Source organism: Oncorhynchus tshawytscha, linkage group LG05 (genome assembly GCF_018296145.1).
Source record: "Oncorhynchus tshawytscha isolate Ot180627B linkage group LG05, Otsh_v2.0, whole genome shotgun sequence".
NCBI lineage: Eukaryota > Metazoa > Chordata > Actinopteri > Salmoniformes > Salmonidae > Oncorhynchus > Oncorhynchus tshawytscha.
The window spans coordinates 62,198,471-62,225,119 of NC_056433.1; the positions used below are offsets into that span (position 1 = coordinate 62,198,471).

The 26,649-nt window shown below is 44.1% G+C and overlaps 4 protein-coding genes across 7 annotated transcripts in view; 2 read left to right on the plus strand and 2 right to left on the minus strand.

Moving 5' to 3' along the window:
* Nucleotides 1-3,605, minus strand: part of ipo13b (importin 13b) — a 46,967-nt gene extending 43,362 nt beyond the window's left edge. The window contains exons 1-2 of one of the 2 annotated variants that reach the window (XM_024421736.2): nucleotides 3,457-3,605; nucleotides 3,091-3,178 (exon numbers count right to left, since the gene is read on the minus strand). In XM_024421736.2, coding sequence (XP_024277504.1) covers nucleotides 3,091-3,178; nucleotides 3,457-3,479 — 111 coding nt within the window. In that variant the 5' untranslated portion in view covers nucleotides 3,480-3,605. Of the gene's footprint in view, nucleotides 1-3,090; nucleotides 3,230-3,456 lie in introns of both variants that reach the window. The other variant, XM_024421737.2, reaches the window with a different exon arrangement.
* A 915-nt stretch (nucleotides 3,606-4,520) lies between these two features.
* LOC112251063 (predicted GPI-anchored protein 58) lies at nucleotides 4,521-14,905 on the plus strand. The gene is made up of 5 exons (XM_024421738.2): nucleotides 4,521-5,011; nucleotides 9,818-10,069; nucleotides 10,994-11,539; nucleotides 12,286-12,449; nucleotides 12,657-14,905. Exons 1-5 carry the CDS (start codon nucleotides 4,948-4,950, stop codon nucleotides 12,699-12,701), a joined length of 1,071 nt encoding a protein of 356 aa, XP_024277506.1. The 5' UTR covers nucleotides 4,521-4,947; the 3' UTR covers nucleotides 12,702-14,905.
* Nucleotides 14,906-15,494: 589 nt separating this feature from the next.
* On the minus strand, nucleotides 15,495-20,898 carry LOC112251066 (GRB10-interacting GYF protein 2). 3 transcript variants are annotated; one of them, XM_042322201.1, is made up of 12 exons: nucleotides 20,850-20,898; nucleotides 19,871-19,990; nucleotides 19,627-19,669; nucleotides 19,351-19,514; nucleotides 19,140-19,221; nucleotides 18,839-19,037; nucleotides 18,629-18,702; nucleotides 18,400-18,476; nucleotides 18,184-18,284; nucleotides 17,995-18,080; nucleotides 16,664-16,810; nucleotides 15,495-16,017 (listed from the first exon to the last, which is right to left on the minus strand). In XM_042322201.1, exons 2-12 carry the CDS (start codon nucleotides 19,934-19,936, stop codon nucleotides 15,854-15,856), a joined length of 1,203 nt encoding a protein of 400 aa, XP_042178135.1. In that variant the 5' UTR covers nucleotides 19,937-19,990; nucleotides 20,850-20,898; the 3' UTR covers nucleotides 15,495-15,853. The 3 variants fall into 3 exon arrangements, with proteins under 3 accessions (XP_042178135.1, XP_042178136.1, XP_042178134.1); XM_042322202.1 differs by lacking the exon at nucleotides 20,850-20,898 and having other exon boundaries at nucleotides 19,351-19,511; nucleotides 19,871-20,827; XM_042322200.1 differs by lacking the exon at nucleotides 20,850-20,898 and having other exon boundaries at nucleotides 19,871-20,827.
* A 67-nt stretch (nucleotides 20,899-20,965) lies between these two features.
* mmachc (metabolism of cobalamin associated C) lies at nucleotides 20,966-23,359 on the plus strand. Its single transcript, XM_024421742.2, has 5 exons — nucleotides 20,966-21,108; nucleotides 21,480-21,680; nucleotides 21,981-22,133; nucleotides 22,309-22,485; nucleotides 22,719-23,359. The coding sequence occupies exons 1-5, from the start codon at nucleotides 21,019-21,021 to the stop codon at nucleotides 22,869-22,871; spliced, it is 774 nt and encodes a 257-aa protein (XP_024277510.1). The 5' UTR covers nucleotides 20,966-21,018; the 3' UTR covers nucleotides 22,872-23,359.
* Nucleotides 23,360-26,649: the final 3,290 nt, after the last annotated feature.

A 26,649-nucleotide genomic window follows, 5' to 3' on the forward strand; every position in this document is an offset into this window, starting at 1 on the left:
GGAGAGAGAACTTCCAGGACGGTAGCGCTCCAGGAACAGGGTTGGAGAGAGAACTTCCAGGACGGTAGCGCTCCAGGAATAGGGTTGGAGAGAGAACTTCCAGGACGGTAGCGCTCCAGGAACAGGGTTGAGAGAGAACTTCCAGGACGGTAGCGCTCCAGGAATAGGGTTGGAGAGAGAACTTCCAGGACGATAGCGCTCCAGGAACAGGGTTGGAGAGAGAACTTCCAGGACGGTAGCGCTCCAGGAATAGGGTTGGAGAGAGAACTTCCAGGACGGTAGCGCTCCAGGAACAGGGTTGGAGAGAGAACTTCCAGGACGGTAGCGCTCCAGGAATAGGGTTGGAGAGAGAACTTCCAGGACGGTAGGTAGCTCTCCAGGAACAGGGTTGGAGAGAGAGCCCTGGTCTACAGTGTTTTGCTCTCCTTCCATTCCTCGTCTCCTCTCTCTCATCTGCATCTATCTGAAAACAACAGCACATACGGTGGACACCTTCCGGCCAACGACTGCTTTCACCGGCCTAGTTTTCCCTATTCACAGCAGTACGAGAGGAGACAAGGAGATTAAGTAGAGGAAACAGAGAGGAAGCTACACACACTCTAGCTATATATTGTGTGAATCAGAAAAGGGCCAATGAGAAGGAGCCACCTGTATCTATTGAGACGCAGCCACACCTTTCTCCCTCTCCCCCTGCACTTCAATTTCCTCTCCCTCCACTTTTATCACTGCATCTCCCCATCTCTCCTGTTCTCCATACCTCTCTCTCCCTCTCTTAATCATGACTGTCGCATATCCCCTCCTCCCCTCCCTCTTTCTCATACTCCCTTCCACTGTCTCTCTAATAAAGACGGTCGAATCACCCCTCCCACACTCCCTCCTTTCTTTACAGTCAATGTCAGACATTACCCCCACCCTCTCCCAACCTCCGTCCAACTCGCTCCTCCATCTCATCCACAATTTCTTTGTCTCACCCGTCCCCCTATCGTCCCCTCTGGCCCTGGTCACCAGCCACCCTGCAACAGGGAGATTCATCATAGAAACCTAGCAGCCACAGAATGCCAACACACACACCTTAGATGACAGAGATGGAGAGTTGTCTGGTGGCTATAATGACCTCCAGTACCAAAATTCTCTCTCTCTCGCTCCCAGCTGGCTCATCATTAGCTGAGAACTCCACTGCACAGCAGTATGGGGACACAATTAGCCAGGCCTGATCAAAGACTCATGGACTGTAATGCACACAAACATTTGATCTTTCTCAGAATTTAGACCAGATCGACAGACAGAGGGACAGACAGAGGGACACAGACAGGATGGATGGACAGACAAAGACAAACAGGCAGCATAATATTGTAAGAAGATCACAGTATCAGGACTGTCTGCAGAGGTACTGAGGGGGGATCACACAAAAATGAGAACAGAAGGATGGTGAAGGGGAGTTAAGAGAAAGAAAATAAGATGTTTAGACAAAGGCAAGTAATGCGAGAGAGCAAGCGAGACACAGGGAGCGAGAGGGAGAGATGGATCCTGCCATCTTATTGACCACCAGCATTGTGCAACATAGTACAAAAATATCTCCTCTGTCCTCCTAAGCACTGAGGACACCAACTGTCACCAGGCTCCAGTACACACTTCATCAAAACTTGCCTTGAGGTTTGTGTTCTGCTGCATATTAAAAAAGTGAATTCCCTGTGGCGGTATATACAGAACACACACACATCAGCTGCTGTGGATTCATTAAACAACTTTAGATGTTCTAGATATTGATGATGAATCCTTTATCTGTGACAGATGAAGAGGAATAGATACAGTGTGTGTATGATATGTTAGGAAGATTAATGTGGACAGAAAGCATAACACTCTCTACATAGACTACTAGAAATTACATAATCAGAGAAATTATCTCAAGTGGGCAGACACATGCCATAGAAATAAAGGCATTTAAAACCCTAGTATAGAGTGCTTTGCCTCATCTCTTTCTGTACAATCAATCAAATGTATTTATAAAGTCCTTTTTACATCAGCCGATGTCAAAGTGCTATACAGAAACCCAGCCTAAAACCCCAAACAGCAAGAAATTACATTCTGTTACATTCTAGACCTCGACATAACCAAATAGTACTTAGTTCTACTTTTTGTTTGATATTCTGCACTGTATACACAATGCACTCCACTCTACCCTTTTCTTCTAGCCTACATTCAGTCACAACAACCTTCACCAGAGTAGTTTGGATGATGTAGTGCATCACACAGACAGGGTGAGAGGAGGACAGATGTATCGCCCTGAGTCAATTATACAGAGAGACCAGCCCTCCAGTCATAGCTATTGGTTTAGATTAGTCAGGGGCATTGGTGTAAAGTACTTAAGTAAAAAATACTTTTAAGTAGTTTTGGGGGGTATCTGTACTTTACCCTACTATTTATATTTTTGACAACTTTGACTTCACTACATTCCTAAAGAAACTAATGTACTTTTACCTGACCCAAAAAGTACTCATTACATTTTGATTACTTAGCAGGACAGGAAAATGGTCCAATTCAGCACTTTTCAAGAAAACACGCAGTCATCCTTAAAATGCCTCTGATCTGGCAGACTCTTTAAACACCAATGCATCTTTTGTAATGATGTCTGGCTATATGTACATTTTAAAAACAAGAAAATGGTGCCGTCTGCTTTGCTTAATATAAGGAATTTGAAATGATTCATACATTTACTTTTGACACTTAAGTATATTTAGAACCAAATACTTTTACTCAAGTACCATTTTACTTGAGTGACTGTCTTTTTCCACCAATGGTGAGGGGAATACACAGGCAAGGGGACAGAATAAAGACTTGCTATTGTTGACGTTTCAGCTGCAAAGACTAGCTGGTCTCATTCAGTGCAAAGACAAAAAAAAAACTTGTTTGTTACACAACGGTTAGCTGATAAACTCATGTCATGATACTGTATATGTGGAAAGCTGTACCCCCTACCATTATAACTACCCCATTGAAAATACATTCTTGAAAAACACGTGTCTACACACATCTGATATTTTGATTATACTTGTTTGATTGGTGAATTTGTCCATAGATTAAGATTCTTACCTTTTCCACGTTTTCCACTGTGAAGTCGTGGGCATCTGGCGTGGTTGTTATTCTCCCCGACGTCTCCATGTTAGCCCAACCGGTCTGTCTGTCAATAAAAGGCGGAGCCGCTTCTTTAGCTTGCTAGCTGTCTGGATAGCTACAGAACGCGGCACTAGTCAAATGTCTGTAACCACGATTTGGATGACTGGCTCTTCTGTGTTAGCTAAATAATTTTAGCTTCTGAAGCTAAACCTTGTTAGCTGACCGGCCTCTGTGGGCCCCGATTATTCTGTATGTCTGGGGACAAGCTAGCCTAGCAAAGCATCTTGTTACTCTCTTGAAAATGTGTCTGTAAAGTCAACCTACGGAGCTAGTTAAACCTACCTTTTTAATTCATATCCAAACATGCGTTGGCATTAGAAATGTGTGTTACTTGTTACTGGCTAAATATCCAGTATATTGTCTCCGTCTTTGCTACGACGGTAGAAATAATGCCGATATTGCCAGCTCCCAGCTACCGAATTCAGCCTCTGTAACGTCACTGTCCCCACAGCCAATGATAAGCTATTACGCCACATATCTTTCCCTCTGCCACGGCCCTGCTTTCAAAGCAGTGATCGTTTCATAAAGACAAATTATGATGCATTAAAATTGTATGAAAATCTTTCATGGTATATGTTTTACGTATGTTCCAGTCTTGAATTTTAAAGTCTATAGTAGTGATATACATTTGCATAGCCCTATGCAGAGCCATATATTTGACTCTTATGGTATTCTACATCATGGATGTTTTGCATTTACTTCCTAACAATACATAGGCAAGATAGACTACCTAAATGTTGATGAAAAGGTGACAGAAATTCACTCTATCTGACGTTGCTTGCATGTGGCAAGACGAGAGGGGTAAGTCTATGGATTCTCGTCGCTTTGTAGATTGGTTTACTGTGCAACAGGGACTCTTGGTGGCTGTTTGAAAACATTGCCTACATTTTTATTACAGTAAAACGCCCTGTTATGTCATAGCCAGTTATGTCAGTTGATGACAGGACAGTAGTCTTCAATTTCCTTGGTGGGAAATGCAATTTAGTTGATCAATTTAATATTTTTTTAGATAGGATTTTTCAATATGACTATATTTCTTGTCAGTTGAAAGAGACACACCAAATTTTAAAAAATCTTTCCAGAGAGCCAACAAATGTAAATGTTCCTAAAAATTTGTAAAACAAAGTTTGGTATATTGGGCTTATTTTCTTAGAACATTATGTAGAACATAGATGCCTCTGCCTATTTTCTCCTCTGTACCATAGACCATAGATGCCTCTGTGCATCCTTTATAGAGAAAATCATGTCCTCTATTTCTGTCACAGACTGTGTGATAAATTTGCTGTATGAGTTGTAATTTCAGGGCGTCTCTGTGCTCCTTCCTGGTTCTCCTCCCTCCCCTCTCTCCATCACGCCCCTTCTATTGGCACTTGTGTCACTGGTCGTGATGGTTTCAGCGATGACACTCTTCTTTCTGACCAAAGGCTAATAGGAAAATCAGTCTATTTGGCTTGGATCTCTTTACGTTGTGTGTTCGTCAGACTGCCGAGGAACAGTGGCTAGAACTCGCGAGTCAGCAGGGAAGGAGACCCAACTATAACTGCGCTAAACACGTGGCACTTTGTATTCGCTTAGGAGAATACTTTGTATTCGTGCACTTCGGAGACTCGTCAAGCAAGCTACAGTAGCTCACTCCTGCTCTCCACAGGGCCGACGTGCTAACAGTTATTTATAGTTGGGAGGCCACAGAGAACGAACTACAATAGACCTCTGCGAAGAGGACGAGACGGCATCCGTGTTCTAATAGTTACTGTTATATCACAGGAGAGAGCGATGGAAACCAAAATACACGTCGCTCTGTGCGCTCTGATCCTCAGCTTGGGTTCGATTGTAGAAGGTAAGAAGCTCTGGGATTCGCACTTCTGTGTTTTCTTTCGCAGTTTCAGGGGTTGTTAGAATAAATACACACATAATGCATTGTAGTCCTGGCAATCAGATCCTTTTTAGTTTTTTAATCGTGCGCATGATGGATAAGTTGTGGCCTGTTTGAATAAGCAAAAAGCCCATGTGATTTATTTGCTGTATGTCGAAGTCATTGTGTCTGTAGGTTTATAATACAGTTATGCCTCTAGCATTTATTTCAGTCCATTTATTTTTCCTCTTCTCTCTATCTTCCTGTCATCCCTGCTACTGCTTACCTCTTGAGGTAAATACTAAATTGCCATTTCAAATCCACCTTTACATTTTCATCATATCATTCTTTGCTCTCTCCCTCTCTCTCTCTCAAACCTCTGCTGATCCTATATTTGTTCTCTGTGTTTAATTTGATGGTCTGCTCTGTCTCTCACATTATTAGTTAACATTTCACAGTCATAGTAAAGAAGTAGGTGTGTGTGAGAGATGCAGACAGTCTATGCCTAGGTTATGACACTGTTAACAAGTGGTAGGCCTACCATGATAATTGTAACTCCCTCTGAATCAGTTACTGAGCAATACCAGCCACTAAAAGTCATCTTGTTGGTGTGCTACAATGAACAGAGATTTCATTCACAAACAGTTCAGCATATACAGTAGTTCTCACACACAATTAGCTGTTTTTAGATATTTCTATTGATCAGTTTTTATTGTTCAGAATAATGACTGTCTGTTTATCTCGCATACACACACACACACACACACACACACACACACACACACACACATACAGGGTCATCTCCTGAGGACAAGCATGGGGGTTGTAGGGTTGGACCCTGGTTCCATGGTGTGGGTGTTATATCTTTGTGCACATTATAGATAATGTAATGGTTGTTCTCTCTATGGTGCAGATGGAGGAAAGGGGAAAGGATGCTGCCTTAGACCAGTGTTCCTCAAACCTTTCCTACAAGGAGGGCCCACAAGCGTTGCACATTTTTGTTCCAGCCCAGCAGTAACACACCTGATTCAACTAATCAATGGCAAACAGGTGTTAGTGCTGGGCTGGAACTAAAATGAGTAACCCCAGGACACTTGTCTAGTGTCTTGAGATGCACACAATTATATTTGTTTCCTCAAACCACAGAGGGAGGATGCAGGCAGACTGGGTGTGTTCCTACCAAGTTCCAAGACCTAGTTCCTAGAACTTAAGGTTCTTACAGATGCCCTGTGTGTCTGCCACGGCTCCTAGATGTCTAGCACACTTTCCAACCAAAAAATCGCAAATTTAGGCCCAAATCAGGGCCTGACCACAACTCGAACTGTGGTCTAGGGTTGCAGGTCAAGCACTCTATCCTATTGTACCAATGATTTCTACAATTTTGTGTATCCAATATACATACTCCGTGTGTGTGTGTGTGTGTGTGTGTGTGTGTGTGTGTGTGTGTGTGTGTGTGTGTGTGTGTGTGTGTGTGTGTGTGTGTGTGTGTGTGTGTGTGTGTGTGTGTGTGTGTGTGTGTGTGTGTGTGTGTGTGTGTGTGTGTGTGTGTGTGTGTGTGTGTGTGTGTGCGCGCACGTGCGTGCGTGTGTGTGTGTGTGTGTGCACTCAGTAGGAGGGGCTGAGTAGGCTTTGGAACAATCACAGTTATTTATAGTTCAGAACAAACATTTATGTGCCTGCCACACTCTTAGCTGTGTTCTGGCCAGCTCCCTCTGTCTCTCTCTTTTGTCTCCCTTTTCTTGACAGCAATGAAGCCAGCCCAAAACTAAAGTCGCATATCGCTTATCTAATACAGAGACAGCACAGGCCTTAGTGTTTAAAAAAAGTACAGAGCACTTATTGCTGCAGTATTAGCTCCTCCTCCTCCATATTTCTACCTGATCTCAGCTCCTCACACACACTCCATTTCTCTTACAACTCTGCCTTTCACCTCTCCCTCCCATCTCTCTCTCCCTTTCTGACCCCTCCATCCTTCTTTTTGCCATCTCACATTCTCTCTCTCTATTTTCACACCCCTCTCTCTCTCTCTGTCTCTCTCTTTCTGACTCTCAATTCTACTTAGCAGAGTGTATAGTCTTCAGTAGCTAAGTAAGGACAGGGAAACACAGGTTGACATTTGAAAATGTTTTATTAATTGCAGCACGATGCTGCCACAAGGTCTTCAAGCTGGAATTAAAATGAACTTGGAAATAGCATAGAGTCACAGGATGGCATTTGCTGCTGCTCGTAAATGAGTGTGGAAACTCAGTCAGTTGAATGTCAAAGCCTGGAGTTGGCTGTATATGCTGTCAACTAAAGTGACATCCAGTCATCTTCTAGTCTATAGTCATGTAGTCAACTGACATTTTTCTACCAAGCTTGGTTAGATTCAATTGGAGGAGAGGAGGTGACGAGGATTGAGGAGAGGAGAAATGGAGAAAAGGGGGAGAGGAGAGGCTACACAGAGGCCAAACCAGGGAAAAAACTAAACCTGAATAAGGATTTCTGAAAAGGCCACTGTTGAACACAATGTTTCCTTTACTATATTCCATGTGAACTCTGACATTTACATTTTTAATCTGAGTATATACAGATTTTTCAGATGTTTATTTTTATACAGGGTCTTAGGAGGATTGTGTGTTTGTAAATAAGTGGCCTATTTCAGTGAGCAGCATTGTCATATTCTTGTTATACTGATTGTCCATAGATATAAGCCAGCAGCATACCACCCTGCATACCACTGCTGGCTTGCTTCTGAAGCTAAGCAGGGTTGGTCCTGGTCAGTTCCTGGATGGGAGACCAGATGCTGCTGGAAGTGGTGTTGGAGGGCCGGTAGGAGGCACTCTTTCCTCTGGTCTAAAAAAAATATCCCAATTTCCCAGGGCAGTGATTGGGGACACTGTCCTGTGTAGGGTGCTGTCTTTCGGATGGGATGTTAAACGGTGTCCTGACTCTCTGAGGTCATTAAAGATCCCATGGCACTTATCGTAAGAGTAGGGGTGTTAACCCTGGTGTCCTGGCTAAATTCCCAATCTGGGCTTCAAACCATCACGGCCACCTAATAATCCCTAGTTTACAATTGGCTCATTCATCCCCCTCCTCTCCCCTGTAACTATTCCCCAGGTTGTTGCTGTAAATGAGAATGTGTTCTCAGTCAACTTACCTGGTAAAATAACAGATAAATAAAAATGTGTATAGCCTAAATATGGGTCTAGAAAACAGCCACAGTATAGCTTCTCACACAGATACACACCCAGTGCTGAAAGGAAAACTGCAAATCTGCTAGCAGAGAAATGGTTGGCTGTTCTTGCAGATGTAAGGGTCAAGTTATTTCCCCAGGTACATGCTGTATTGCCCTGAGTGTGTGTTCATGTGTGTGACCCTGTAACGCATGAAAAGGGGAAAGCGTTTCTCTATGGCAAACAGTGGTTCCCTTCATAGCTCCCCAGACACAACACACACCCTTGACCTGAGCAGCCCTAACAGAGATGAGGCAGGGGAACAGGGCCGGTATTGTACACCCACTCACTTTTCACACACTGGTATGTGTACGTGTGTGTGCATGGTCTTTTATAGCTATGTCAAAAGTTTGTGTGCACATGCATGGGCTTTCTTGCCGTCAGCATGTTGTGTGCACGTCACTGTGTGTTTGTTTGTGTGTGTTGAGCTGTGTGAGTGATGGAGAGGGGAATAAGAGGCTCCACGTCACTGTGTCACTGGCTTGTAATGGCATTAGACGGGTAGTCTGGACTTTATCAGATAGAGGGAGGAGAGGAGAGGAGGAGGAGTGTGAGAAGGAAAGGAGGAGAGGAATAGATAGATGGAAATGAGCATGAGGGAAGGACAGACAGATAGCACATGTGACCTTTCTGGTTGCAATAAAACTGTTGAACCGTGTATACAGCATGACAACAGGCATGACTCAAAGCTAAAAATGTCCCATTTACATCAGCACGATTCTGCAGTTCTTTTGGAACTAATGTTCCCTAACGGTTCAACACTAACGTGTGGTTACAGACCTGGGGTTTTTCATCTGGTGGGTCACCATGCAAAAACAACTACAATGTTTTATGGTACCAATGCTGACAGTGACAAAACCTACCTGATTACTACGGTGAGCCTGTTGAGACTAGAGATTGTTTAGGCAGGGCAAGAGAGATTGAACACGAACAAGAGAGATTAGTGAATCTAAGTATCTAATCTGATGCTCATCTTCTTAAATTGGTTATTGAGTGTTACTGGTTGGCTATTGTTTGGGTTCCAAATGTCAGCTCACTTTGGATCAAGCTTTCCTTAATTGCATAGGAATCGTGTTGTTTAACTGCAAATGTCAGCGCAACAGACAGTCACAGATAGTGGTGTTTGAATGCATATTTTACGTGACGGCAGTCCTTTAAAATGTAAAAGGAATCCAATTCTCGGCATGTCCCCAATGTCTCCTCTTTAGCAGACATAGACCAGAGTTGAATAATACATGTTACATCTGTATTCTGCCTCACCATCTATTCCAGTAGACCATCTATCCTCTCTGTCTACACTTCTTTAAAAATAGAGCAGCCTCCCCTTCTCAGGAGGAGTTGGAAGAAATGATCCTAACTGGTCCTGAAGGGATCTAATAGATATGTCATTCTTCTGGAAAACAAGGACTATGTGACTGAAGAAATGCATCATTCACAGATTGGCTTATTTCAGAGATCATGAAAATACTATTTGATGACTTTCCTTACATCATTCCTTATTGTGCACTGCTTCAGCAACACACTCATATTAACTGGACGTCAAAATGTCGCCCTGATTGTCTCTCTTTTCCAGGCCAGGACCCTGGTGCTCACTCCTCTCCCTCAGACGGACCTCTGACCCTAGGTATGTCCGGGACTGTTCAGGCACCCCTCCCTGGAGGTTCTCCCTTTCCTCCAGGCTCTCTGTCCCTCCCCAGCACAGACTCCCCAAAGCCAGCCAGCAACCTCACTGATGGAGGGCTCTCCAACAACAACAGCAGCAGTAGCAACAGCAGCAGTAGCAGTAGCAACGACACAGCAGTCGTAGTGGTAAAAGAGGTCCCAGGTAAATGTACTGTATAAGATAAAAAATAGAATGAATGGAATTGTATTGGTTCGGAGGACTACTTATTTAATAAAATACCATTTCAAATTTGACATTTAAACATATAATTTGTTTAAGATAAATGGTTCAGCGTGTTCTCAGTCTATTTAGAGCCATGCCACCTTTGATCAGGGGTACTTAGAAGTTACAACATAGTCAGACACAGCACAAACAGAGTGGAGAGCTGTGACTGGGCTGTGATGACACACACACACACACACACACACACCCACACACACACACTAGAAGACAGAACATGGTCCTTAAAAGGAGAATACTGTTGGGTTTACTAACTAGAGCACAAAGAGAGACATGAGATAGACAGAAGAGGGAGAACTTAAGGGAAAAAAACAAGATCATGAGAGAATTAACAGAGAATTAACAGCAAGTTGTTAGGCATACAGGAAGAGGGCAGAGTGTAGAACTAGAGGGGGGTGGAAGAGGAGGAGGAGAGATGTGCTGTGATTAAATGCAGTGTGATTTCGCACAGAAAGGTGAGAAAGTTTGGAGCCTGACACACACACACACACATTGGCTCATTGCAAACATACACCCCCACCACCTGCACCTCACCCACTCTCTGTATCTGTATCCTCTGGGAGGTTTTACAGGTATATATTATCTCATCACAACACTGCTGCTTGTCTCTCCTCTGTGTCCTCTGGCTGGGAGTTAGAAGATACACTGCTAATTCGAGTGTGTTTGTGTGCGTTCAACTGTGTTTTTTCTTGTTGAATGTTTTTTTATGCAGATATTGACTGTGACTTTTCACCTATCAATTGCTTTTCTAATTGATAAAAAGATGTGTAAACTTGATACATTAATGGGTCCTTCTTTTCTTTATTTTGAATTTCACTTAAAAAACGTTCTTCTTCTCTCTTCTAGCCACCAGTGTGGGGGTCCCTGCCCCCACTCCCATCCCTGAGAAGACCCCTGGCCCGGAGAACCTCACTGAAGAAACCGCACAGCCCTCTGATGCTCCCTCTGACAACCACACTGCCCCTACACACACACCCACCACCACAGTCCTCGTCCACAAACCTTCCACCATCCCAACACACACACCTGTCTACTCCACCACTCCATTCAGCCATGCCCCTCATCCCTCCAAATCTCACTCACCCATTACCACCAACGCTTCCCCAGCCCCTACTAGGCCTGAGACCCACCCAACTAACACCTACGCTGCCCCCCAGCCCAGCTCAACCCCCAGCCCTGACCCAGTCACCTCTAACCCTATCCAGCCTAAACAGCCCCTCAGTCCCTTTCCCACCACCACTACCACCACCTCTCCCCCAGCTCTACCTACGTCTGAGCCACAGACCCAGACATCCAGCATCACCCCTCTCCCGGCTTCCACCCCAGCCAGCAGCCCTCCATCCCAGGCTAAAACGCATGCCGACATCCCCTCTCAGCTCAATGTAGTGGATGGTGAGTAGATGGATTCGTTGTGTATGCGTGTGTGTGTGTTATGTTGCTAGTGTTTTGTTATTTGTTATCAAACAGCAGCAACCACAATATTATATACTATGATCTCTCTGGCGTATAAAGGGGGGAGACATCCAACCCCGGTCTAATAAAACCACACACACTAAACCTAAACGGTCCAGTCGTCAGTCCCATGACTGGCTCTGTCACTTGCCAGACAGAGAGATGATTGTGGGGTGGTGGTGCTGATAGTACCCTTAGATGTTTAGGAGGGAGTGTGTGTGTGTGGGGTGGGGCAGACTTGTGCAGGGAAACAAAGAACAGCATAGCTTTTGTTGGGATGCCAGTTCAATGCTGGGTGCGTCAGTTTAGTCCTATGCCCAGAAAGCCCAGGGCTTGCTCGCTCTCTCTGTCACTACCCTACAATCAAGTCTGTCTTATTCTCTTTGTAAGACATCCTGTTAATAGCTTGTGTTTATATTTTATAATATGATATATTTCATATTTTAATATATTATGTTATATATCACAGGAGGCTGCTGAGGGGAGGACGGCTCATAATAATGGCTGGAACGGAGCAAATGGAATGGTATCAAACACATGGAAACCATGTGTTGGATGTTTTGGATACCATTCCACTAATTCCACTACAGCCATTACCACAAGTCCGTCCTCCCCAATTAAGTTGCCACCAACCTCCTGTGGTATATATGTATATATAGTATAATATGTTCCCCTCACCCGAGCAGGGGAACCAGTGTTCCATAGTGGTGGACCTGCCCTGGACCCTCTCCTAGCTGGACTAGTGTCCGTCTTCATCGTCACTGCAGCCATCATCACCCTGCTCCTCTTCATCAAACTGCGACGACGGGATCAGCGGCCTGAGTTCCGCAGGCTCCAGGACCTGCCTATGGTGAGACAGTAGAACACAAGTGGTTAGGTGAAGAGACAGTGTAACGCTTAACATTAATGAGACCTGAAGACTTGCGTAAGCATCAGTCTTCTTTTGTGAGCTATTACACTAAGTAGCCATTGTTAGCATTAGCGTTTACTTCACTCACCACCTGTCATCTTGACCAGCGCTCACCATTTACATCCTGTTGTGTTTCCCCCTGTTTAGGATGATATGATGGAGGATACTCCCCTGTCCATGTACAGCTACTGATGATGATGGAGGACACAGTCTGACCTGATGGAACAGCCAGACCCCCACAGACCTTCTCCCTCTGAACTGCGTCTCTATAGTCTAACCTGGCCTTCTCTCCTTGTCCCCTGTCCTCATATCCTTTCTTTTATCCGCACTGACATGAGACGTGGACTGGTGAAAGCCAGTTGCTGATAGGCATCCTCCATATTGCTTTTATCGACCCTGTGTTTTCAAATCAGTGCAGATGGAGGAGATGAGGAGAGGGAGGCGCCATTTTAGACCATTGAGATGCATCCCTGGCGTTCCCTCACCACCTTTGTGTCTCTGTGAGCAACAGGGGGTTTCTGTGTGAGTGTGACCAGCTCTTTTCCTGGTCTATGTGGATCCGAAGTTCCATCAGCAGCATTCCCACTTCTACATTCTACCTTCTATATTCAAGCGTGCACTCTGTCAGCTGTGTTTTGGTTGAGTGTTCGGTAACGAGGGATCCTCTCTTTCATCACTAGTTAGAGCCTACTTGTGCCTGGCTATATAGTGTTGTACAGTACGGTTGCACTTTACGTTACAGAGGACATGTATGTGTGTGTGTGTCTGTGTGTGCATGCGTGTCTGTGCATGGTTGAGCGAGCATGCACGTGCGTATGTGGGGGTGGGGGGGGTGTGGTTTGGGGGTATTTAAGTTGAGCGTTTCCATGGAAACTAGTTCCTCTCTAAAGATCCTGCTTGTTATTGTTCATTTTGTTTCTCTATTGGGAGTCTCTGGTGGTGTTAGTTCATTGGGCTAACACAGCCTTGTGGCCTGCAGACAACCTGGGTTCAAACCTGGTCACTCACACTTGTAAGGGGGAGGTTGTCTCTCTGAGTATCTTTAGTACATTTATCTTCATATAAAGCCTGAGTGGACTTTTCCACCCCACTAGAGCTATTTACAGAGTACAATACAGAGAAAACCATCCTCAATGGCGGCTCAATACATTCCATGCCTGTTAGAATTCTACATTTCAAAGCACGTGTTGTGAACTCTTAGGGCTAGTTTGTCTGTTACTGTAGTTCTCACAGCCAGGCCCAGACCTATGTTCTAACATGTCTTAGTGAGGAAGAGCCTTGGGCAGATTCAGCAGCAGTGTTTCCAACTGAATTTGGCCAGTTGTCTTTCAATACAATTCATTCATTGGTTTAATCATGTAGCTACTTGACATGAGGGTAACTTGTTGCCCAAGTCAGTCAGTGCTAGCCGCTACCATTAGCATGCAGTCCATTAACTGTCTCAAGGGAAGGGAACTCTGATAAACTACTTCATGAACACAGACATTGTAAATGTATAGCACGAGGTCAGAGAGAGAAACTCTTTAATGTGAGGCTTTTGTGACATAATGAGCATAATGCTCCATTGATGTGAGGGGAATGCAGTCTGTGTGTTAGTCTGCGTGTGTTAGACACACAGGAGAAAAGAACACCCCCTCCCTCCTTCCCTACCCCAACCTCTATTGGGGAGACTTGAGTTGAAGCCATAGGCCTGTATTGGAGACAGTATATATGGCACAGACAAGGGGGTATGGCACAAAGCAGGATCAAAGAGTTAGCCAGCTAAATTTCATAATATTCTGAATAACTTTACATTCCAACTTCATAAAGAATGGTAGACTTGAAATCAAACATGGTATAATTGACTCCAAAGTTGACATTTTTAAACAAATTAGAAAAGCAATAGTTATGTCTATTTCTGAATATTTGTCAAAGTTAGCTAATTTAGGGCTAGATTAAATCCAGACTGCTGAAGATACGCGTTATAGCGCGATTGATATGTAAAGGTAATTTCCAATTGAGCCGACGTATGTTGCGTTTCCCGTGAATGGAGTCTCCGTGAATGCGGAACCATTGCCTTTAAATTTCAATCACGCTATAGTGTAGATCTTCCACGGTCCGGATTTAATCTAGGCTTTAGTGTTCCTGCTTGGGCTACCAGATTAGTTTGTTGCAGACTCCGCTGACGTTTGTTGTCTTGCCAGTTATCTGCATCAACGGGACTTAAGTCAGAGTTGAAACAGAGTGTTTCTATTTGACTCCATGTGGAGTGGAATGGTAGTTCATTTGCACCCATGTATTAGTGGTCCCTTATATGAAGTGCCAAAAAGTTAACTGGTTGTATTATAAGGTTGATATGTTTTACTGTTTGATGTCGATTCTGGAGTGATGTTTTTTGATTAAAGATATGAAACCATCCTCGTTCCTCTCATTACAGATCTTGGTTGTTGGGCTGCGGTGGCTGACGCACGCACACACACACTAACAAAAGTAACTACAACAAATGAACTATTTTATTACAGCTCTTTATCCAGAATTTTATTGCAGAAGCCCAAAATCATCACATTTGTTGTACAGGCCGTACAGTGAGTCAATGTAACATTTAAACAAGCAGCGGTCTAGTACTTGGCTGTGTGTGATAGAACTGTAAGAGAAAGCCCTGAATCATCCACATTAAAACTTGTCATCACTATGGCCAAAGCCCCTCCCTATCTCACCCCTTCCCTTGCCCCCTCCATTAACCCCCCTCTCCAGCCCATCTGTGGTCCCTCGCTCCATGGGCCATTCCCCCTTCGTGGGGAATCTGGCTAGACAGTCTCTAACTGCTGAAATATTAAACAGACCGACTCATGTTACACAGCAGGACTTGTCTGTGGTCCAAAGGCGAGGGGGAAGAGATGCCTGGGCTGCATTTCAATACTTTACAGTAAATAGATAAAAATACAGGACCAAATAAGAGAGAGCACCTCACTGATTTGCATCAGCCTTAGTAAAAGTAAACATCAGTCCACCATATGTTTTATTAACAGACTCAAAAACACCAGTGATCATCAAGTTGTATATCGTCAGTGAAATCAAAGCTTTCCCCAGATGTAATTCATTAAGACAATCACAGAATGCTGCCACACTGTTGAGTTAAATACTATTGGTGTGTAATACAAAACTATTGTACACCTTTTCCCAAAAAACACTGACACAAGACAGAGCATAATCACATAGGAGTTTTTAAAATAAGGTGCTTTCTTTTTCTCAAGCAGAGTTCAGCCTTTTCATCATCCTCTTTAGTCAGGGTTTGAGGTTCGTGCCCAAAAACTTCTCAAAGAAAGAACTCATAGCATTCTAGAACACTGGCATGACAAAGCCTCTCAAAGGTCATTGAGGCTGAGGTCGGGGGGGCTGTCTGACCCCAACTCCAGGTTTCCATCATCATCATCAAGATCATCATCGTCCAGGCCACTTCCTGGTCCTCTGAGGTCATGTCCTGCAGAATGGGAGCTCTGATGTACCCGAGGTACTGCTAGAGGAGGAGCTGAAAGAGAGAAGAACTGTCAACGTGTGTGTATGTGTACTAGTCCCAAGGGTTTTAGCAGTAGTGTTCCCGTAAAAGAGATTGGGATCAGACCTCTAAATGTTTCCCAGAGCAATTGAGGCACATGCGGACAGGATAATTAGATTAGATGATGCCACACACACACACTACAGGAAGTGTTTAGGATCCCATCCAAACACACATTTCTCAAACTGCTGACCAGCAGACATGGATGGAGAGGAAATGAGGGATTCTCAGTCCTCTCCTCAGGCAAGCAGAGTCACAGTCAGTCACATAACACACGTTCAATGGAGGTCACTGGTGTGTGTCTTACATGAACCCACATCCAAAAACTACAAGAGTTCACTCTTCCTTTGTGCTAGATCTATGGTGCGAACACAAATCAGGTAGGCACGCATGCACACACGGACACATGTACACTGTTAAGCCAGCCTCCTGTTCCTTGGTGAGTCAGACATGTTGTGATGAGTCACTGAAACGGTTAGATCTACAGCCCAAATGTACATGTGTGGTGTGTATGGGAGAGGGTTACAACACTTTATGTTCCTCTGAAACAAACTGGACCCATAATGGGACTCATTCTGCTCCTCACTGACAGGAGCAAAGTGTGAGTGTGTGAGTATACCTGTGTCTCTGTCATCCAGCCAGGACAGGTCATCAGAGCTGACCTCAGCCAGACTGGGGGTGGGACTGAAGTCGTCAGAGTCCGAGTCTGGCGCTGCCTTTTGACCCCTGGCATCTTTACAGCGGGAGAAGGCAGCTAATGCTGGAACTGGAGGGGGGGTTAATAGACAAACAGGGTTATACTACTCAGGTGAGTAGATATGTGTGTGTCTCTCTTACCTGCTGTGTGTAGTGTAACAGTAGGTATGTTTGTCTCTTACCTGCTGTGTGTAGTGTAACAGTAGGAGTGTGTGTCTCTTACCTGCTGTGTGTAGTGTAACAGTAGGTGTGTGTGTCTCTTACCTGCTGTGTGTAGTGTAACAGTAGGAGTGTGTGTCTCTTACCTGCTGTGTGTAGTGTAACAGTAGGTATGTGTGTCTCTTACCTGCTGTGTGTAGTGTAACAGTAGGTATGTGTCTCTCTTACCTGCTGTGTGTAGTGTAACAGTAGGAGTGTGTGTCTCTTACCTGCTGTGTGTAGTGTAACAGTAGGTATGTGTGTCTCTTACCTGCTGTGTGTAGTGTAACAGTAGGTATGTGTGTCTCTTACCTGCTGTGTGTAGTGTAACAGTAGGTATGTGTCTCTCTTACCTGCTGTGTGTAGTGTAACAGTAGGTATGTGTGTCTCTCTTACCTGCTGTGTGTAGTGTAACAGTAGGTATGTGTGTCTCTCTTACCTGCTGTGTGTAGTGTAACAGTAGGTATGTGTGTCTCTTACCTGCTGTGTGTAGTGTAACAGTAGGAGTGTGTGTCTCTTACCTGCTGTGTGTAGTGTAACAGTAGGAGTGTGTGTCTCTTACCTGCTGTGTGTAGTGTAACAGTAGGAGTGTGTGTCTCTTACCTGCTGTGTGTAGTGTAACAGTAGGAGTGTGTGTCTCTTACCTGCTGTGTGTAGTGTAACAGTAGGTGTGTGTGTCTCTTACCTGCTGTGTGTAGTGTAACAGTAGGTATGTGTGTCTCTTACCTGCTGTGTGTAGTGTAACAGTAGGTATGTGTGTCTCTTACCTGCTGTGTGTAGTGTAACAGTAGGTATGTGTGTCTCTTACCTGCTGTGTGTAGTGTAACAGTAGGTATGTGTCTCTCTTACCTGCTGTGTGTAGTGTAACAGTAGGTATGTGTGTCTCTTACCTGCTGTGTGTAGTGTAACAGTAGGTATGTGTGTCTCTTACCTGCTGTGTGTAGTGTAACAGTAGGTATGTGTCTCTCTTACCTGCTGTGTGTAGTGTAACAGTAGGTATGTGTGTCTCTCTTACCTGCTGTGTGTAGTGTAACAGTAGGTATGTGTGTCTCTTACCTGCTGTGTGTAGTGTAACAGTAGGAGTGTGTCTCTCCCGGAGAATCAGACTCCTGATCTCGTCCTTCAGCTCCGATACAGTTATCCTGCAGGACACAGTGATAGCATTACACACACACACACACACACACACACACACACACACACACACACACACACACACACACACACACACACACACACACACACCTGATCTGGCGGACCTCCTGCTCTGTGTGTGTGTATTGAGAAACAGTCTTGGCCAGGTCAAAGCTGTGGTTTCTGTAGCTGTCTGTTAGTTCCTCTAGTGTCTGGGGAAAGGCAAAGTATAGAGTTTAGAGGTCGGGAGACAGAGAGAAAACAAGTCACTCAAATTACCTTCTTTAATTATTCAATCGTTAATTTAATTCCTGCATTCATTAATACCTTGCAGCTGTGTTCATACTGCCTCCTCGTCTCTCTGGCCTCCGACTGCTGAAGAAACATGTCCTCCTCCTGCCTCCCTGTCACACACACAAATACAAACACACATTCAATGAAAGAAAAGGAGTAGGAGTAAGCGAGACTGTGCTTGCCCTCTCAACAGCTCTGAGTCTGAGACATGTGTAGTCCTGCAGAAAAAAAAACTGAGAACAAGACTGTATGTGAGACTCACTGAGCTGGGTTTTGAGTGTGTCCACCTCTCTCCTCAAATGATCCAACTCCTCCCTTCGCAGCTTAGAGCAGAAACTATAAAAGGACAACAATCAGCTTTCACCAAACCGGTATGGTCCATACTAAGGGCTAATGGTTGATTTGGTGTTGGGCTACACATACAATAATGATCACCTGAACCTCACAGGTGAGTAAAACCCTGCCCCCTCACCTCTCCTCCAGGTTGCCTTGTGATGTGGCTCTGGTGATGTGCCTTCTCAGAGTGCTGAGCTCACGGCCCACATCTCTCCTCCACTGGTCCATCCTTCTCTCCACTTCTGGACTAGTCATCCCTGACCCTCTCCTCTCTCCATCACTTTCTTGTTCCCGCTCTCTCTCCATCGCCTGCTCTCGCAGCCTGCGAACCTCATCTGAGATAGAAGAATAACATCTACAATATTCGATCAACAAATCAGGATTGGTATATTGAGCAGTAAATGTTAGTGCTGTGTGATAACGATAGGTGTATGTACCTTGTAGTGCCTGTATGTGGCGCTGCTGAGAGTGTCTCTCTCTGTCCATGTCATGAAGACTTTGGGTCAGAGACTCTATGGCCTGGCAACCATTAGAACAAAAAGAGTAGGAGGAAGAAGAAACTAGCTAAAATGTAGGGCTATTTATGCACCTTTTATGTAATAAAATTGATAGTTATACATGAACACACGTATGCGCACATGCACGGACCTGGCTCTGGATCTGCAGTTGTGATTGGACGGCTGCCAGGTCTGCCCACTGCACAGCGGAGGAGGGAGGGGGGAGGAGAGAGATGGAGGACTTGGGGAGAGGGGGGAGACGAGGGAGCTCCAAATTTGACACACTAGCCACCTCCCTGACTGGATAGAGATCTACTGAGTTAGCGAGAGACAGAGAGGATAAGAAGGAGCAGAAAAAGAGGGAATCACCAACAGAGAAAGTGTGTCACAGTCAGCCATCTTAAAGACCACAGAGATCTCCCCTCACCTTCTCTTCCTTTTGGATAATTCCCTGGCGTGGTCAGTCTCTCCTGGGGAAACATGAACCCCGTCAACACACAGTGGGGAAAGTACATAGGGTATTTATGAACTTCAATGTTTCTATCATATACTGTAAAACTAGAATCTAGCTAACTGCTAAGAATCAGCAGTCAACTCTTCTGATGAAGCCCTTGGTAATGCACTGCCACGTATGCATAATTATGTTATAGTGCCATCTACTGGCTACTCACCCTCATCTTGGCAACACTGCCATCAGCTGCTGAGAGGATGGAGCTCAGCTGGTTGTCCCAGTTCATCTCAGTCAGGGCTGCTCTACTCAAACCATAGGACAAGGGTGCCAAGACTGATGTCTGAGTATTTATGGCACAAAAGTTAAAGCACTTGCCCTCTACCTGCAGGGTATCTTGTCCATGCTCTGCTCAAACTGTCCCTCTAAATCCCTACATAAATCCAGTATTCATTCATGTGTTCTTCTGCCCACATCTCCACTGTCAACTTTTTCATCTCAAGTGAAGTTTTATTGTACACAAGTACAGTGAAATGCCTTTATTGCTCTTTCCCTACAATGAAGTAATCAATATCAGTAGTACTGTAAAAAAACATTTTTAAAAACAAGCAAAATGATAAACAAATAAATGAAATAGATATGGTACACGCATGAGATTAGCCATTGCATTGGCCAGTATTTTATAACTAACGTGTGATGCTGTAACTCTAGACGAGTTGGTTGGTTGCTGAATGATGATGAGGTGGCTAACACAAATCAATGACACTTCATTGACAGATGAGTTAACACAGCTAATAGTCGCTAGCTAAGTACCGTTGCAGGTGGCTTTTGTTTTGGGCTTGCCTTTGTGTTGTTGCTAACGTTGCGTTCGAATTTGACAGTCAAAGGCATTGTTTGGAATGCATGATTGACTGGCTAGTTAACATTCACCCTAGTGATTTGTTTATACATTGAACACGATGGCGACGTTCGCATTACTGTTGATTTGCCCATGGCACCAAGTACTCAAAATCACAAATCAATCAGTGCATATGAACAGAAAGCTGGCTAAATGTCGATATTTCAGCGATGGATGAAACAATTCAACGGTTGGTTAACATTACAGAACATAATATACAATATACATTATTAAAACATTGAGCAGAAATGTACATTATTATTATTATTATTATTAGCTAGCTACTAGCTAGCTAGCTACTTACGTACTGTCCTGCTCCACTTTTAAATCCTCGACAACGTGATTGCGTTTTATATGTTGCCCTAATGGGTACTGGGTATTGTAGTTGATTAAATGCTTACAACGCGGAAGTCAGAGAGTCACGTGATAGAGAACACTATTTCCCACAACCCAACACATTTAAAAATTCAGTGATGGCGCTGCCCACGGTCAATGTGGAAGATGTGAGAAAAGCTTTGAGTAATCATCTGTCAAAGTTGGGGTTTGAAGTTTATCCACTGAAGGTAACGTTAAGGCCGCTGTTCCATTCGAGCTATTTGTTAAAAGAATTTGCGTCAAACTTTAAACGTGGCCCTTTTTTAAATATTGTCAGACTGTCAGTGAACGTGTCGTCAATTGTTAAACTAGTCAAGTTGACAAGCTCCAATTCAAAGTTCGTACACGCTTTCTCAGCCATGCCTTGTAAATATGAAAATTATAAAAGCTGACCATACTGGACTGTAGTCTGCCAACAGGTTTTGGACTTATGGCACAGGTGATAGTATATCTGTCCAATAACGACGGGGTTGTTGAAATGTGTCCCTTCCTGGCTGTTCCCCCTCAATTGCTACAAAGTTACCCACATTTGTATTCTTTGTTGTGCATGTGTTCCCAGATTGGCTGGTACAATGTAGTCCTGCCCCCCTCTCTCCATCTGTCCTACTCTGATGACACCCTGGGAGCAGTGGTGCTCAGCACTCCAGCCATGTTTGAACAGGCCTTCCTGCCCTTCATGGAGAGCAGGGGTTGGAAGGGGGTGTCTGCAGACCCCATAGACCAGTGTGTCAAACACTGCATCAACAACACAGTCTCTGAGGTGGGTGGGGGGGCAGGGGTAACCAGTGCGTCACTCACTGCATAAACACCTGGGGTGTTGATGGAGTGATGTTGAAAAACGTTTTGAAACAGTTTACTCCAAAAGGAAAATGTTTTGCAACAAAAAGAGTTTGTATTGAGAAAAATTCAGGTAGGTCGTCTCTCCCCGTTCCGTTTACTCTGTTTGCTTCCGTTTAGATTTCATTACAAGACTTAATTAATACACACACCCTTGGGCCACACTTCACATCACTCTCTCCCCTCTCTACCTCCCCCATCTCTCTCTCTCTCCCTCCTGTAGTGTTTTCCAGGTCTGAAGGTAGATGTGAGTTATGACTATGAGATGCTGCCCAGCAGGAAGCCCAAGTTCCTGGCCCAGAGCGCTGCCCATGTGGCGGGAGCTGTGTACTACTACCAACACTCTGACATACCTGACCACCCCTGGGGGGAGAAGGTGAGTGACAGGTCCAAAGGGATTATTCAGTCATTAATTTACTAATAAATTGATAAATAGGGTGCTGTATGTTCTTTGGTTCACAGATGGCCAGTCATTTGTATTACTTATAAAACTATTTATACTACCTCTTTGTCTTCCTCTCCCCCCTCCCTTCCTCTTGTCACCTCTACAGAAGATGTTTGGTGTGTGTATACACCCGCGTCTGGGGGGCTGGTTTGCTATCAGAGCTATGTTAGTGTTTGTTGGGTCTGAGGTGGGTTCGGAGCTGCAGCAGACAGCTCCTCCAGACTGTGTTCCTACCAGGGAGGATAGGATACAGCTACTGGAGGACTTTAACCTCAGATGGCAGGTAGGATTTATACTATAGTAATAACTATTGATCAATAATATGGTTGGCAGATAGCCCTGCTACAATATACTGGATTAATAAGTATAGATCAACAATAAGGATAGCATGGCAGGTAGGTCTGCAACTATATACTGTCTATATCAATAATGGGTGCAAATCATGCATATTAATAAATATAATTATGTATGATTCATTTAAAGAGGATATAGAGAATATATAATCTGTATTGACAGGACTGGAGTTACAGAGATATCGTCCCCCCAGTCCAAACCTACTCCCAGAAACAGAGAAAATACTTCTCCACCCCCCCAGCCCAGCGACTAGACCTGCTCACAGACTGGGGCTACCTGACCGGGGGAGAAGAGGACAACACACAGGAGAACTGACAGATGATAACAGTGAGAGGAGACGCTACAGTTAGACTTGGCTGGCTCTGAACTAACTGACTCTGGTATGGTTTGAAGCCATTTTGGACATGCAATCCCTACATGCTCATTGGTACTGTGGTCTTTCTGTATTCACAGACAGTGTTCCACTGTGAGAGCTAATGTACTTTATCTGCCTATTGGCCTATGAAGCTACTATAATGTTTAGTGTTAGATGGTAGAGTGAAAAGAGATCTTTCATGGAAAAGCAACAATAGTACGTTTAAATGTGGTAAAGGACTTAATAAATGCACAAACATTTTATTGTTTTGATAATGTTTCAGTTGTACTGTGAAATGATCCACGTTGAACAGTTGTACTGTACATTTGGTGAGCTTTTGCTCAAGAGACTACTGCTATCCTTTATCATCAAACTATTATTTTTATTAAAAATAAATCATTGTTGGAATGACACACATGCATCAATTGAATAAATAATGTTCATTCTGCTTTAGCTTTTAGTCAGTTACTCATGATGTTGATGCAAAAGTCCTGAGGATTAGGGTTATTATTTTTTATTTTTTTTCACCATTATTTAACCAGGTAGGCTAGTTGAGAACAAGTTCTCATTTGCAACTGCGACCTGGCCAAGATAAAGCATAGCAGTGTGAACAGACAACACAGTTACACATTGAGAAAACAATAACCAAGTCAATAACATAGTAGAAAAAAAAGAATCTATATACATTGTGTGCAAAAGGCATGAGGAGGTAGGCAATAAATAGGCCATAGGAGTGAATAATTATAATTTAGCAGCTTAACACTGGAGTAATAATCAGATGAACATGTGCAGGTAGAGATACTAGTGTGCAAAAGAGCATAAAAGTAAATAAATTTAAAAAAAAAACAGTATGGGGATGAGGTAGGTAAATTGGGTGGGCTATATACCGATGGACTATGTACAGCTGCAGCGATCGGTTAGCTGCTCAGATAGCAGATGTTTAAAGTTGATGAGGGAGATAAGTCTCCAACTTCAGAGATTTTTGCAATTCGTTCCAGTCACAGGCAGCAGAGAACTGGAAGGAAAGGCGGCCAAATGAGGTTTTGGCTTTAGGGATGATCAGTGAGATACACCTGCTGGAGCGCATGCTACGGGTGGGTGTTGCCATCGTGACCAGTGAACTGAGATAAGGCGGAGCTTTACCTAGCATGGACTTGTAGATGACCTGGAGCCAGTGGGTCTTGCGATGAACATGTAGCGAGGGCCAGCCGACTAGAGCATACAGGTCGCAGTGGTGGGTGGTAAAAGGTGCTTTAGTAACAAAACGGATCGCACTGTAATAAACTGCATCCAGTTTGCTGAGTAGAGTATTGGAAGCTATTTTGTAGATGACATCGCCGAAGTCGAGGATCGGTAGGATAGTCAGTTTTACTAGGGTAAGTTTTGCGGCGTGAGTGAAGGAGGCTTTGTTGCGAAATAGAAAGCCGATCTCTAGATTTGATTTTGGATTGGAGATGTTTGATATGAGTCTGGAAGGAGAGTTTGCAGTCTAGCCAGACACCTAGGTACCTATAGATGTCCACATATTCATGGTCGGAACCATCCAGGGTGGTGACGCTAGTTGGGCGTGCGGGTGCAGGCAGCGAACGGTTGAAAAGCATGCATTTGGTGATAACGAAGGCTATGTTCTAATCCAGCCCAGTAGATTTCTCCCGTAGTCCACTGATGCCAGGAACAGTCCCACTAGAACAATGTCTCCAAATGTGCCACATCTGGGACGACACACACATGTTAAAGCTTGTGTGTTGTCTTATCTCCTGTGGTGTATACGTGTGCAAACACAACCCTACTGAATAGCCACACCAACCCCAGAGTACTGGTCAGATGCTGCGACACATACACACAATGGTTAGCACCATTTCATCTCCTAACTATGAATACTAATCATCAAGCTAGCATAGTTTACTGAACCACCCCTACTATACGACCTATGCTATTTGTGTGTTGTTGTACTCACAGAATGCTGCAGACCTCCGAGAGCCAGATGGACAAATAATGGAGGGATACAGTTACATTCACAATTTACTCCCTTTGTTATACACCCTCTTCTCTGGCCAGCACAGTTGTATTCTAGTTGTTAAATCATTTCTGTAGTGTAGCCTTCCTCACTCATTCTCTCTCGTGGCTAAGCCCTCTGGTTGGGTTGCCTATAGCAGGGCAGTATGTAATTCATGTGGAGCAAGGTTCAACTGAACTCTACACTACCCAGCATACCAAAATTGGTTCCGTGAAAGTTCCCAGAACATTCGTTAGGTTGCGGCAAATGTTCTCATAACACAAAAACTGTCCAGTTGTGCTGATGATTATAAAATGTTTATATAACATTCACTTGATGTTGAAAGAATGTTCCCAGGACGTTGCGCTCACATTTTGTTGCCGTAGTATGTTCTAAAAACACTGCTTGTGCATTGTTATTACATTAACTGGAAAACGTAATGAGAACGTTTGGGGACTGTTCCAGATGTTTTGCACAACATGTTTGTGAATATTAGAGGAGACAATTCCAAGGGTATTTCATTTAAAACTAACAAAAGAAATGGTTATCAAAACATTCTTAGATCATTCTTGGGATGTTATAATCATAATGTTAGATAAAACGCAAACTAGAACTTAATGGGAATCTTAGCACATGTCCTGGGAATGTTCCTGGTTTGCTGTGTACATTCTGTCATCCACTGTGCATTCCATGGCAGCCATCTCAGTTTTAAAGAGCCTTATTACCATCCTTTACAGTACTGCGTGCAAAATCTCTGGGGTGAAAGGTGTGTGCACGCACACACACTCACCTGCAGTCATACTAGTCATGCGAGATCATTATTAATGGGTACACAGTCTAGGGTGTGTTTGCTCTGCCATAAATACACCACTGATAGGCCTGACGGATTCGAACCAGGGACGGTAGGGACGCCTCTTGCACAGAGATGAAGTGCCTTAGACCGCTGAGCCACATGAATAAATATATTTCAATGAGTGAAGGCTCCTCAGAGGAGGAAGGGGAGGATCATCCTCAGTGAATTTCATAAAAATAGTGAAACAATGAAAAAGGTTATCCTTTTTCTGTAGATACAACTATACCAAATATATCCATGTCACCAAATAATTTATTAAAATACACTGTTTTGCAATGGTCTAGAGTAGCCTCAGCAGCACACTGTAGGATAGCACCATGATGTAGCCGGAGGACAGTTAGCTTCTGTCCTCCTCTGGGTACATTGACTTCAATACAAAACCTAGAAGGCTCATGGTCATCACCCCATTCCATAGACTTACACAGGACATCCTCCAACCTATCAGAGCTCTTGCAGCATAAACTGACATGTTGTCCACCCAATCAAAAGGTCAGAGAATGAATCTAGTACTGAAAGCATAAGCTACAGCTAGCTAACACTGCAGTGCATGAAATATGGTGAGTAGTTGACTCACAGATCACCAACCATTTAGAATCCCACCGTACCTTCTCCGCTATGCAATCTGGTTTCCGAGCTGGTCATGGGTGCACCTCAGCCACGCTCACGGTCCTAAACGGTATCATAACCGCCATCGATAAGAGACAATACTGTGCAGCCGTATTCATCGACCTGGCCAAGGCTTTCGACTCTGTCAATCACCGCATTCTTATCGGCAGACTCAACAGCCTTGGTTTCTCAAATGACTGCCTCGCCTGGTTCACCAACTACTTCTCACAATTCAGTGTGTCAAATCGGAGCGCCTGTTGTCCGGACCTCTGGCAGTCGATGG

Excerpts from the sequence above, each read along its gene's own strand:
- LOC112251066 (XM_042322201.1), bottom strand. The coding sequence starts at position 19,936 with ATGAACTGGGACAACCAGCTGAGCTCCATCCTCTCAGCAGCTGATGGC. Across the intron at positions 18,477-18,628 it reads CACACTCAAAACCCAGCTCA|GGAGGCAGGAGGAGGACATG; the intron begins GTGAGTCTCACA and ends TGTGTGTGACAG. Across the intron at positions 18,081-18,183 it reads CAGGAGGTCCGCCAGATCAG|GATAACTGTATCGGAGCTGA; the intron begins GTGTGTGTGTGT and ends TGTGTCCTGCAG.
- LOC112251063 (XM_024421738.2), top strand. The coding sequence starts at position 4,948 with ATGGAAACCAAAATACACGTCGCTCTGTGCGCTCTGATCCTCAGCTTG. Across the intron at positions 5,012-9,817 it reads CTTGGGTTCGATTGTAGAAG|GCCAGGACCCTGGTGCTCAC; the intron begins GTAAGAAGCTCT and ends TCTCTTTTCCAG. Across the intron at positions 10,070-10,993 it reads AGTGGTAAAAGAGGTCCCAG|CCACCAGTGTGGGGGTCCCT; the intron begins GTAAATGTACTG and ends TCTCTCTTCTAG.
- mmachc (XM_024421742.2), top strand. The coding sequence starts at position 21,019 with ATGGCGCTGCCCACGGTCAATGTGGAAGATGTGAGAAAAGCTTTGAGT. Across the intron at positions 22,134-22,308 it reads ACCACCCCTGGGGGGAGAAG|AAGATGTTTGGTGTGTGTAT; the intron begins GTGAGTGACAGG and ends TCACCTCTACAG. Across the intron at positions 22,486-22,718 it reads ACTTTAACCTCAGATGGCAG|GACTGGAGTTACAGAGATAT; the intron begins GTAGGATTTATA and ends CTGTATTGACAG.